Source organism: Ambystoma mexicanum, chromosome 2q (genome assembly GCF_040938575.1).
Source record: "Ambystoma mexicanum isolate Mex_15411 chromosome 2q, UKY_AmexF1_1, whole genome shotgun sequence".
NCBI classification, from domain to species: domain Eukaryota; kingdom Metazoa; phylum Chordata; class Amphibia; order Caudata; family Ambystomatidae; genus Ambystoma; species Ambystoma mexicanum.
Window position 1 is genome coordinate 1,010,015,593 of NC_090924.1, and position 14,095 is coordinate 1,010,029,687.

The 14,095-nt window shown below is 41.3% G+C and overlaps 1 protein-coding gene across 1 annotated transcript in view; it reads right to left on the reverse strand.

Annotated features, from left to right (window-relative positions):
- Positions 1 to 14,095, reverse strand: part of LOC138569907 (macrophage mannose receptor 1-like) — a 1,155,048-nt gene that overhangs the window by 264,472 nt on the left and 876,481 nt on the right. The window contains exon 24 of the mRNA XM_069648336.1: positions 13,410 to 13,642. Coding sequence (XP_069504437.1) covers positions 13,410 to 13,642 — 233 coding nt within the window. The remainder of the gene's footprint in view (positions 1 to 13,409; positions 13,643 to 14,095) is intronic.

Here is a 14,095-nt window from a genome sequence, read left to right on the forward strand (position 1 = left end):
ATAATGTATTTTCTAAAGTGCCATCACTCACATCGTGGGGGCGGGCAAATAGATCTATGAACTGGAGATAATTACAGCTGTGATGACCTGAGCAGTAGGTGACATAAAGAGCCTACTTGCTGCCATGTTAGCGGAACAATCTCGGGAGGATAACTCAGGGGAAATGCGCTCGTCTTGGAAGCAAGATGATGCAGAGCATCATTGGTTCAATCCCCAGGTCCGCACTTAGAAACCTCTGGGTATTAAGTGCGTTATAAATAACCCATTACAATTACAATTACAATTAGATGATATTTAGAAACGAGCGGGATATCCCAGGATAACTTCACTAAATACTAACCATGAAAGGGCACCTTTTAATAATTGCCGAGCTGACATATGGAGAGCACTTAGCGTACAGAAACCAAACCTGTTAGACATGAGCACCATTATGACTTGCATAATGAGGGTAAATGAAGACCCGACTACTTACATCCAGGACATTTAAGAAAAATGGCAGCTAGAAACTAGAAAACCTTGGGATGAAAAACATAACTATTTTATGTCAGGGACTTCCCAGGGAAGTGCAAAGACAATGGAGGAAGATTGTGGGAATGGAAGCAAAGCTATGGGCGGAGATTCAGTTAACTATTGTTCACAATTGGCGGTTAAAACAAGAGAAAGACACAAAGAAGGTTGAGTACAGAAAGATTGACGAACCAAAACTAGTTCAGAAAAAACTGTCGAAATATACAGTGGAAGGAGCAGTATTAATGAGTGGGGGAGAAAGTTATAACACACAAGTGACACAGCAAATGAGGAGAGGAGAATATAATTATTTCCCCTGACGGTGAGGGTCTGCACCCAGAGGCAGAGGGTTTGGATTTCAAGCTTCCCCAGGTGGAAGGATTAATGGGGGCATCCCGGATTCAGAGGACCGCCACAGCAGTGTTGTGCATGTGGAAAGATGGGGCACATTTCATGCATATGCTGAAGCAGGGGATGGATGTAACAGAACTGGCAAGCAGCAGATCCAAGAGGGGGGACAGCATACCCACCACCATATAGTGCAGAGCTGTCCAAATATTAGCACACCAGAGCGCAGTGACATCATGGAATGTGAACATATTGCCACAGGCACCTACACATAAATTATGGGGTCAACAGTAGTGGGAGGGAATCCTTTCACCGGCACAAGACTGGGCATTTATCTACAACAGGACAGTCTACAGAAAGACTTGATGTGTTCCATCCTATCAATTACACCAGAACCACAAGAGGAACCGAGGAGTGACCATAGGTGACAAAACATTTTCCTTCCTAGTAGATACGGGGGTGATTCAATTCTGTGTTAGAGAAAGGAAGTGCCAAATGTCAGGCATTGCCATGGACGCACAAAGAGTTTCTGGAGCTACAACTACGGTTCCTTTTAGAGATAAATTACCCATTACCATAGGAGAACACAACATATCTATGCCATTATTATATTCCTGCAAGACACTAGTTATTGGGGAGAGACTTGATGAATAAATTAACAATGAAGATATCCTTCACTGACCAGGGGATTATATGTTCTATTCCAGTGATTCATTATGTGAATGCACAAGAATGCATAACAGCATGTTATGGCCAGGAAGCACAAAGAGAAGTGCTGCTAACCCAGAATTATTCATTTATGGGGTACACATATTGCTAGCATGGTTCCCAAGAATGCAGGACAGAATATTGTGGTTACCCACAAAATGTCTGTTTCTACCAGAAGTACCCCCAAACGTGGAGGAAGGGCAGATAATTACAGTTGAGTTAGAAGCAGCAATAGTAAGGGAAGGCAGAGTCATTTTGCATGGAGTTGATGGCGAAGGGGTAAATTGGAGAACAGTGATATCTCTTGACGAAGTATATGATTGACTGACTTAACAGATGAAAGCTTGTTTGCAGATGACGACTCAGATGAATAAGTGATGTTTAATATACATCTTATATATCAGTTAAAAATTGAGAAAAGGGAGATACCTCAGAGAATGTCACTAGTGAAGAAAGTACAACCCTTTCTCCAGGAAGATTTGGCACACGTGCCAAGCACATTGCAATTTATTTGTATTTGTATTTTATAGAGCACCTTAAGGCAAAGTGCTGAACATTTAAAACATGATACAATACAATAAAAAGGAGTAAGCAATCAAACAAACAAATGCAGATAACTGTCAATCAGGGATGTTGAAGTAGGTACGTATTTAAAGAGGAATGAAAGAGAGAGTAGACCGTAATAGAATGAAGAGAAAGTGAGAGAGCATTCCAGTTGAGAGGAGCAAGAAGCTCAAAGGATCGAAAATGAGACTGGGCACACAGGGAATGAGGAACAACAAGTCGAAAGAGAGAGGAAGATCGAAGAGAGCGAGATGGAGTATAAAAGGATAAAAGCACAGCAAGATAGCTAGGGGCAAGCCCATAAAGTGGTTTGAAAACAAGACAAAGGAAGTGAAATTTAATTTGAGAGTGGAAAGGCAGCCAACCAAGTGTAGCAAGAGAAAAGGAAAAAGAATCTTGATAGGGTAGAAGACAGAGCAGACGGATGGAAGAGTTAAAGACTGGTCTTAAAGGAGCCAGACAGGAACTTGGAAGACCAAACAGAGTAGCGGAACAATAGAAGAGTTGGGAAAAGAACAGTGAGTTTTGATGCTAGGAAAGTGAGGAAGGGACGAGCTTTGCAGATATTGTGAAGATGAAAATATGATGAGAAAAGGAAAGATTTGAATCGAAGTGGAGACCAAGATTACAAGCTGTAGTAGAAATTGGGAGGTTAGAGGGTGGGAAAGATATGAAAGGGGTGGAGGATGAGGATGAAGAGTGTTTGCAAGGAAGAACAGGACCTCCATTTTCCCTGTATTAAGAGTGAGAAAATGAAAAGACATACAAGATTTGATAGCAGTGAGACAAGCTGTGAGGGTGTGATAAATATCTGGAGTGAAAGAAGAAAAGGATAGAAATAGTTGAGTATCATCCACATAAAAATGATGGGAAAGACCAAAAGAGGAAATGATAGCAGCAAGCTGTGATTTATATAATGAGAAAAGAAAGTGGCCCGGAACTGACACTTGGTGTACCCAGTGGTCAAGGGGGAAAATGTAGAAGCCTTGCTCGTCCACGAGACAGAGAAGGTTCGGTTAGCCAAAGAGGAGTTAAACCAAGATAGAACCAGTAGAGTGAAGGGGACAAAAACCAGACTGAAATCGAGGAAGAAGAGAAAGATCAGTGACAAATGATGAGATCTGAGAATAAACAAAAAGCTCTAAAGTTTGGAAAGTTAGGTTAGGAGAGAAATAGGATGGAAATTGGAGACAATTAGCTGTAGGTTTTTTAGGATAGGAATAATAGATGCATGTTTAAAAGATGTTGGGAAAATAGACGTAGCGAGAGACAGATATAAACAAAGATAGGGTATAAAAAGAGGACATACCTTGGGTATAAGAGAAGAGGGAATTGGATCCGTGGGAGTAGCAGTAGGGTGGGCGTTGGCAAGTAGAAGACCATCAACATAGGATACCGGAGCAAAATGAGAAATGGAAGCAGAAGGAGTCGAATGAGTAGAGGGAGAAGGAGATAATTTACCTAGGGAGACAGAGGCTTCAATATCTTGATGGAGAGAAAGGACTTTTGAGGAGAAGAAATGAGGGAAGTCAGAGGCGGACAAAGTGCAGTCAAGAGAATAGTTAAGAATAGGAGGAGAGTGAAGTCAGAAAAGAGTTTGAAAAAGGCACCTGGGATGGCTGGATTGAGTGTGAAGAAGATCAGGAAAGTAGGCACGCTTTGTGGAGAGTAGACAGTTGTCATAGAGAGCGTAATAGGAGAAGTAGGAAGAATCATCAGATGTAGATTTAGATTTAAGCCAGCGCCTTTCAAGTCGGCGAAGGAAACACTGCATAGAGTGAAGGTGAGGGGATAGCCAGGGTTGAGAAGGTTTCTGGATAGGGTGGAAAGCAGACAAAGGATAGAGTTGGTCAAGACAGCGAGAAAGAGAGGAGTGTACAATGTACACCAGTAGTCAATATGACGTTGGTTTATTGAAAGGAGTGGGGGCAGTTAAAATAAAACTGAAAGAGGGAGCTATTTTACAACAAGTAAGACAATATCCTATGTCAAAGGAGGCTGATGAGGGTAACTATGAAAATGGATAATAGTGCCCTCAGAATCATCATGCAACACGGCTGTGTACCCAATAAAAAAGGCAACAGGGTGGTGTGGAGATTTATCCAGGATTTATGCCCCCTGAATAATATTATTAAGGCAGAATTCCCAGTGGCTCTGAATCCAGGCACAATATTATGTAACATTCCATCTAAAGGTAAATATTTTACAGTGAATGATTTAAAGAATACTTTCTTTTCAATCCCCTTGTATGAAGAGTCACACTATTTGGCCTTCTTTACTTACTGCAGAATTAAATTAAAACACACTCGGCTGCCCCAGGTGTACTGTGTATCACCCTCAGTCTTCAACCGAGTGTTGCAGATGGAGCATACCTTGACAGTGCTGTCCTTCAATATGTGGACGACATATTGGTTTATAGCACCACAGAAGTAGAGCGCAGGAGACATTCAGTAAAACTGATGACAGTACAGGCAGCAAAAGGGTACAAAGTGGACAAAGAGAAAATGCAATATTGCTGAGAAGAAGCCCTATATATAGGTGAGCTAATATCAAAAGGAGGGAGGAAGGTGGCACCTGAAGAGCAGAAGCAATAATGAAAACCTCCAGGCCAGAGACAGTGAAGGAATTGCAGCAATTTTTAGGACTTTGCAGTTATTGCACTGCATGAGCTTTCGACAACAGCGTGTATTTCAGGCCACTTTTAAAAGGACTTAAGGAAGCACAGAAAGACAATAGTGACATAGCCTGGACAGGTGAGATGATAGATGCCTTTGACATGTTGAAGCTAGCAATCAGCACAGCACCTGTATTAGGATCCCTGATTATAATGAAGAATTCCTTTTATTTTCTCATTCGAATGGCATAGTAATGACAGCTGTCCTCACACAGAAAACTACCATGGGACAAACACCATTACCATTTTACAGTGGGATACTAGATCCAGTTATGAGAGGTCACTACCCATGTGAGCAAGCATTGGTGGCAGCAGCCTTTGCAATTGCGAAGTCTGCCAGCATAACTATGGGCTACACAATTACATTGCATGTTGAACATGCTTTATTTGCCATCCTTGAAAAGCCCAAAAGAAACAGTGAACACACAGAGAGCCTCCGGTTATTAAGTAATTATATCAAACCTATTGATTAAAATTGTCAAGGGTTGAGTGGTAAACCCAGACAGATTCATAGAAGAACCTGTGAAAGAGGTTGCATGATTGCACTAAATACACTGAATATTATGATACAATACTCCATGTCCAGGAAAATGCCCTAGGAAGGGGATAATTCTTTTAATTGATGGGACATCATCAATAAACCAGAGAGTGGGCGAAAGGCACAGTGGGACAGCAGTGGTAAAGGCAGGGGAGAAAGACAGCTTTGAAACAGTGACAAGTGTGAGATTGCCAGCGCATTTCGCAGTGCAAGCAGCAGAATTGGTAGCACCGATTTTAGTGCTTGAAATGCATAAAGATGGGGCGGTAAGAGTGTATTCTGCCTACGTGACGCCAACTGTACATGCATGACTGTCACGGTAGAAAAGGAGGGGCTTCCTCTGTGCAGGCAACACACCAGTGCAGCATGCACTGTTATTAGACAAGCTCATAGACACACTTCAACTTCCATCAGCCATTACCATGCTAAAGTGTGCAGTGCATATCAGAGGCACAGATTTGATTTCTCATGGCAATGAGGCAACTGACATAGAAGCAAAAAGAACAGCATATTTTCCTGAAATAGCTGAAATTGCGACTGCACTGAACAAATATACATGTGCACAGAACATGGTGATGGAGGTTGGCTTCAATATCCTACCCAGAGCACAAATTACTGAATTGCAGGGCACCACCTAAATAGCAAAAGTTATGGAAAGGAAGAGAGTGCTCACTGACCCCCACAGATGCAATGTGGAGGCAGGACAGCACCGGGAAACCCATAATGCCACTAGAGCTGCTTACAATAGCACTAGAGCAGTTGGACTACCCAGCACATACATCAAGAGAGTGTCTTGCAGTAATGATTTTCAGAGGACTGGTTTGTCCCTAATTATGCAGAACACATTGCTAACTTTGTTATAAATTGTTTAAAATGTCAGACATTCAATGCTGGGAATACTCTACAAACAGAGAGATGAGAAATACCCTGTCTTACTGGACCATTTGAGCATTTGCATATCATATGTATGCTTCAAATTTGTAACAGTGACCGGTATATGCTAGTGGCCGTATGCCCCTTTTCTTGATGTATCAAAGCCGGTCCATGCACACATCCAGATGCCACCTGTGCAGCAGAGTTCCTTGTATGTAAGGTATTTCCAAGGTGAGGAGTGTGAGAAGTGCTCATGTCTGACAATGGACCACATTTTGTAAATGAGGTATTCAAGCACATCACTATCCTGTTCCGTATTAAGCATAAATTATCATCTGCTTACCACCCACAAGCAAACAGCGTTTGTGAGCGCTTCAGCAACCTCATAAAGGAACCCATTTCCAAACTAAAAGAGACGTGGAAAAAAAGGTTGGCTTCATTGCCTTCCTTTAGCCCTATTTCCATTACACAATCAGACCGGCTGAGCCCATCACCTGACTCCACATGAACTGGTGACGGGATGCCAAATGCACACATCCCTTGCTCCTCCCACTTGAAATAAAACTGATTCAGAGAATTCTGCTACTGTGTAAGGGAAAGAAATGCCTGATTATTTGACAGCTATGATGGAATCTATTAAATGTATGTCTTGACAGGTGCAAAGATGACAGGGGGCTCAATGAATACTGATGAAAGAAACTGATCCAGACATTGGAAGTCATTACAACTTAGGCGGTAATGGGTTAACATCGCTGGTAAAGGTGTCAGAGCCATCAACCCCTTACCACCCCATTACGAGTCTGCTTGAGGGAACCCGCTAAGGAGCCTGGTTTTACTAGGCACCCTTAGCGGGTCCCGCGAGCAGACCAGGGTGCTAACAATTGGCCTGTTATTAACGTGCCCGTTGTTAGCACCTCCCCATTCCCACTGAGCCCTATGGGGGCTCGGATGGGAATGGGGATGGATTCCTTGAATGAGGAATTACCGGGCCCTCCAAGGTCAGAATGGCCCGGTAATTCCTCATTCAAGGAACCCGGACCCGGTACCTGTTAAGGGGGTAGCCATGCCGCTAATTGCGGCATGGTTACCTCACCTCCTACCTTGTAATGACACCCATTGTGTTGAGAACATTGCAATTATTTCCTGGGGACAAAGTGCTGTGCCAGAACTTTACACAACAGTGGCACAAGCCATGTTTTCGAGGGACCCTATCTTGTCAAGGTTCTCCCTCAGTCTGCTGCGAAAGTAAAAGGTAGGCGCACGTGACTGCACCTTAACAACATCAAACAGTGTCAAGGTGAGACCCCCTTGTCCATAAATATTGAGCTTGAAGGTGAAGACAATGTGAGTAGACACCATAAACAAGGGGGGGGTTGGGTTGCTTAGCAATAGTTAAAAATGGGTTATGCAACAGCAATATTTTGTAACAAGGAAGGAGAGGGGGGCAAGCCACACAAAAACCTATTGTCATGATTTGAATGGCATAGATAATGCTCTTCAGTGAGTCAATATTCTGAAATGCCTCAAGGGTGAGAGACTGAAAAGCACCTAGTTACAACCTGAGGTGTGTCTAGGAGATCAATATGCCTTTATAGACTGTCCATGAATATAGGACTACTCAACAGTTGATTGTCTTACAAGGAGGTAGAACGAGATGTGAAGCGGGGACAGAGAAGGTTTTTCTATCCCTACCTATTGGGTCTCTACCCCTAGGCAGCACTGTATTTGGTTTGTAATACATTTTCTTATAACCTTATTACTTCTTTGTTTGTGAGTAGTCGTAATATTGTCAGGAGAGACCAAAGGTGGCTTTTCTTCTTTGCAACAGTAAAAAGTAAAAAGAGACAGTAAGGTAGAGGTAACTCTCCACCAGTACTTTGGTAATGATTGCTTTATTGGCCGGTACTGAAGGTGAATATACCATGATTAAAACTTTTACTCTCGTTAAAGAGATTAAAACATGCTGTGAAGACTTCAGCAAAAGAGGGTAGGTCTAATGATTCAGGAATCTCGCTAGTGCTGAAGCGAGTAATGCGGCACAAAGCCTCCCGCTGTATCCCATGTTTGTCAACCAGTTTTGGTGTGCTTTATAATTGGTACCTCCTTCCTCTGGACTGTCTTCTAGTGAGTTGCAAGTATTATCTGCATATGTAGAGTCACTGTATTACTAGCACTCTAATTTTATTTCCAACATACATATAAATGGAATGATCTCTCCTTTGGCCTGGTTTAGCAGAGGCATTCAGACTAACCCTGTGGAGAATCATAGGAGACAGTGGGCCTCATTACGAGTTTGGGGTTAGCCATGCCCTTAACAATGGCATGGCTGCCCTCAAACTCGGGTCCGGGTCCCGCAAAAGGGGACTTACCGGGCCATTCCGACCTTGGAGGGCCCGGTAATTCCCATTCACGGGACCCTGACCCGGTACGTCCCCATCCCCATTTGAGCCCCCATAGGGCTCAATTGGAATGGGGAGGATGGTAGCAGCGGTACCATTATTAACAGTACCGCTGCTAACACCCTGTTCTGCTCGCGGTTGCCGCTCTGCACGCCTGGTCGGACCAGGAATGTTGCGGCGAGGTAACAACGGCACCGGTAGCACTACCGGCACCGTTGTTGCCTTACTGCAACACTCCTGATTAGGCCAAGTACCACTATTGTTACAACTAATGTAAACTGTAACTATAGAGTGATTTCAATTTTTTGGAGCATACACACACACATACATAGGACAAAATGCTCACAGGTCACCTTAGTGATTCAAGTGCAAAATGGTGAGGTGACTCACACAGCATACTGCCTTGCAGATCACCTGAAGGAAAAGAGTAATAGAATGTACAGAATTAGGGGTATCTCTATTCTATTAGTGTGTTGCAATGAGTTATCTATATTTGGCAAACATAATGTGTAAAGGAAGGCGTGTGTTGTTGCTGCTGCATGCAAAAGTATTAAAGTATTAAAGTGCAGCACCCCTGAATTTCATGTTCAGCTCATGATCCATAAGTTATTATGCAAACCATTGCTGATTAGACAGGAAATAAACCTAGTAGTCTGTGCCTGTTTTGAATGGCATGCATTGATCTACAATGATGGTCGTAATCACATTGTGTGAGTCCTCTGTAGCAGAGGGCGACTGGCTGCATTCGCTTGTAGTCCGTAAATTATTGTTAGAGTCATTACTGATTAGGCAAAAGTTTAAATGGGTAGTATGTTCCCGTTCTGAGTGGTGTCCGTGTTCATGATCACATTATGGCAGTTGTTCTATTGCACAGCACGCATTTCTGCAATTGCTTGCATTCACATGCTGTTTTCTGGGAGCATATTGGGTGCCGTACATTAGACTATGATGGAGGGTGGCATTGTACTATGCATCCAAAGCCTGGTCAACATACTTGTAATAGATAATAGCAGGTGCTTACCTGCATTTGCAGAAAAGCCATATTACTTGCAACCGTGTCGGAGCTTTTCCGATTAGCAGTTGCCCGATGCAGCAGTGTTGTTAAAAGCACTATTCATCTTCCATGGTAACCCCATAACATGCTCCATAGCGCATAGCTTGTTTGGCCTGTCAATAGAAGAACCATTTTGGAGCAGAGTTCATAAGATCAAGTTGCTCCACATGGCTTCTATTTTAGAGTGGGGTACTCTGCTCCATTTCTTATTTTCTATTTCTTGGCAACTGAACTCCAATGCACAACATGAAGTTACTAGAAGGAGATTATTACATTCTCTTCATTTCCTTCTTTTTCCCTAGACTTCCGTTGCATATTGGAGTATTACCTGATTGTTGGTAAGGTGTCAAGAAACGAGTACTTGTGTGTTTCTAGCCCATAACTTTATGATTTGTAGTATCCCAGAGGGAACTGAAATAGATGTTTGATGGCTATGTATAGAGAAGTTTACACCTGATCTTCTTAAACTAAAGTTTCCTCTTGGGTTAGAAGTGGACAATGGACATCATTGAGGATGACATGCAATGTTAAACCTTGCCACTAATATTCACATTTCTACAGTATAATCACATAATTCAGATTAGAAGGACTTTCTCAAGTTAATGTTCAGTGGCGCTTACATGTACATTCACCAGGAGTTTGCCAAAGAAGTAATTGCTGTAAGAAAAATATTCCTGGAATTGAGATTTAGATTAAAAGATTCCGGCCTCAAATATCGCCCTTGGATTCAGCCACTATGCAATATGTTAATGAATGTAGAAGTCCTTTATAGACCCAGAATCACTACTTTGTTTTTCTAGATACTACAAAGTGGTGGGGGGGCTATGGAATGTTTGCATTATCATTGTATTTGTTAGGAATGTTGAATTGTTGTTCTTGATTGCTGATCTAGTATGTAATTGTTTAAAGATTCATTCTGTATTAATGACATCTTTTCAGGAACACATTTTGTGTTTTATTAACTCACTCTTTCCCTTTCAGGTTTTCCTTGGGTATTAAAGCATCCTTAGGTTTATGGATTTTTCTTATGTATTCGGTTGAGTAGTGGAAGAGTGGAATTGTTAATAGGAATTTTTCTGCCTCACTGTCACACACAATAATTTGATGTGAACCCCTTTCTTTAGGACTATTTTGTGTTATTTGAATTTCTGTCACAACTTCTTTGTTCAGCACGTTATTAAATTACATTGCTGTCTATAAATTCCAAATGTATCTATTGGTGTGTGTCTTATACTTGTTACCTGCTACTATCAAATTACTTTCCCTGAATGGTAAATGGCCAGTCAAAAGAAGTAAAGTATTAGAGTAAATTAAAAAGCAAAATAGAGACATTCTTTTTTTTAAGAAACACAAGTTGACAAAAATTGAGCTATAGTAGAATTAAACATTATTTTATACATCCCAACTGTTACTTCCCCGGTGACTGGCAGAAAGGTAGAGCTGCCATGTTATTTACAATATTATTAAATGTTAAAATGTTTAGTAGTTAGAATAATTTGGGTAGATATGTACATAATCATGTTGCAAATAATGCACATCCATTCAACTGTTTGCATCTGTATGAACCTCTTTCTAAGGATACTGATTTTTGAAAGAAATTGTTGTATCTTGAATGTATGTGCCTGCATGATTAACAGCGTGTGCGACGTCACAGTTGGGATGATGAGTGGAACTCTGGACACTTGTAAAGTGAGAGTATTTGGGAGTTTATTTGCATGATTTATGTTTACGATTCATCATTGGTCCTTCACATCAAACTGAAATACTTAAACCAGCCCACATAGCTTAAAAGAATTCCATAAAGAGCCATTGAAATAAACACAGTTACAATTAGTATAGACTGTGTGATGCTCTCGATTGTCACTCTCAAAACAGGTTAATATTCTTGAAAGCTCAAAATTCTGCATTCTGGCTTCCTTCAGGCTGCAACAATAGCACAGTCTCTTCCTGGTCAGAGGAGAACAATGCTTGCTCCCCATTGGCCCATTCCATCGTACAAGGGCTTCGACAATGTGCACTACTTGACTCTTTGTAGTCTGATGAGTGTGGTCGGACGAATATTTGCCTAGGGCCCATGAATTTTTCTTAAGTGTTTGACCAAATGTAAATCAAAGAAGGAGTCGGAGATCCCTATTTTTAAACACTAAAGTTCACAGATGATTGGACAAAAGCAAACCTACTTTAAGGGTTCCAATCCCCGTGCTTAAGACAAATGGCCTTTGCTTTTTGAAATCACACCCAAAGTGCTTTGAGCTAAAGGAAGTGAGGGGGCCAGGAAGGAATGATAGACACCACAGGTCTAACTGTAGAGGGTGTGACCTGCTCTCATAACGAATATAAGAGAAGTAACCCCAAGGATACAGTTTTGTTGGGTGCAGCAGAGACAGCCACTCTTTGGAGAATGCACATAATCCTTCCTCGGCTGAGCTGGGCTCACAGGGCTGACACATGTGTGATACTGATGTGATACAGTAATTATGAGAAATACCATCCACCATACCCAAACTTGGGTATGGTTTATATTTGAAAGTTTAACGTAAAACTGGGACTGTAAACTCAAAAGCTGGGGATTTTCGAATAGAGGTGCATATCTTAAATGCAGCCCCACTTCTGCAGAGACCTGGCAGTCATTGTAGCTTCCAAATGGGCACCTGTGTACTCTGAACCTTCTCTGTGCCACTGGTAGCGCAGGTGTTGCAGATCAGGCTACTGATGTGGCAGAGCACAGATGTGCAATATGGTTTTGTCTTGGAGCTTATGCAAGTAGGATCTTGATTAGCAGATTACTCTTTCTGAGAGGGAATTACCTGCATCATTTCATTAATTTAATAAAAATGAAAAAAGGCAGGTCTTCTACATCCTTGCTAGATCGTAATCCGTCCCATTTCCTCTTTACTTTTTCGCTTTTTAAAATGTTTTCTTCCTCTTTATTAGCTAGACCCTCTTACTGTTTATTATTTTAATAACTTCTATTTTTTAAATTAGGATGTTCATTTTTTGATTTGTCTTCCTTTTATGAGTTTTACATTTATCACTTTGGGTTCATTTTAGGTGAGATGTCTGATTCTATGCGTCTTTATTGCCCAACGTTTTTTACCACACGTTTTTACTCAGTTATCCCTGCAAAATGGGGAGACCACTCTGCACTCCTGACTTTCCTCTCACCCCATTATCTGTCTACATAAAATATTCCCTCACCCATACCAACCATATTTTTTTGCGCCCCAAAGGAATGTAAATAATGTGTGGTAAATAAATGCTTGGTGAAAATTGTTTGGTAAAAGACAGGATACCAGATGCCCCTTACATCTAAATTGTTTTTTGATAAAATATGTGGCATTAAATCACAGTAAAATCGATAAAATAAAATTGGTGGATACCTCTGAAGCATTCTTTTTCAGTGAAGTGGGAATGATATAGAATGCTGTAAATAAATGAATCAATTAAAAAAAGATATGGAAGCTTGACTGTACTACAGTACATCTAAGGCACCTATGATAACCAAAGTAGAATCACATAACACGAGCCATGGCACACAACAAAGAGATGACCATATGAGCTCATTGTCACTAGAAGATAAAATGGTCCATTCCCAAGTAAATATACTTTAGCTTCATCAAAACAAAATAAGGCATGAGAATGCAGCCACTTCTGTTATGGAGTAAGACCATCAAATTTCAGGTGGAAACCTGGATGTGTTGGTTGGGTTCTCATCTTTCCACAATTACAGATGCAATTTCTTACCACGTTGCTGTTGAGGCCAATCCACACAGGCTCCTTATCCTTCCGCATCTGCGTAGTCAGAAAGGATTGTGTGTAGGAATCTAAGATGCTGACAAGCTCTGAGTCCTCCGCCTTACACTGCCTTCGTGCTCCATCCCACGTCATTTTCGTGCGAACAATTTTGTAGCTATTATTCCCATACTTGAGAAAATCATGTAGCGGGATGGTCGTTGGAATATCAGGGAATGTTGGCTCTGCATTGAGGAGAAATACATCCAAAACATGTAAACTATTCACATAGACAGTACACAATCTTGCAAACCTGAGAGGTATGAGCTATTCTTCTGGGCCTTGAAGTCTAAAAGCAAAGATAATCTTTCTTAATTGTATTATAACGATACATTAAAATTGATAGCAAATTCGGTTCCATGTGATAATGTCGCCTGGAAAAAGTCGCTAGGTAGGCGATTTATTTTTCCTGACCTCTAAAATACTTTTCCCAAATGTTGTATGAGTGGTATAATTTTATATTATAAACTCCAATCCTAGAATATTTTGGGAAAGTTTTTGATTTTACTGAGGGTGCTTTTTTGGGGAAAAGTCGTCCCGGGCAGCCATTTCCCAGGAGTCGTTATCACTGAACACTGCAAATTCTTACAGCACTTGTCTATCGAGTGTAGAAGTGCAACCTGCATAGCAAACCTTTA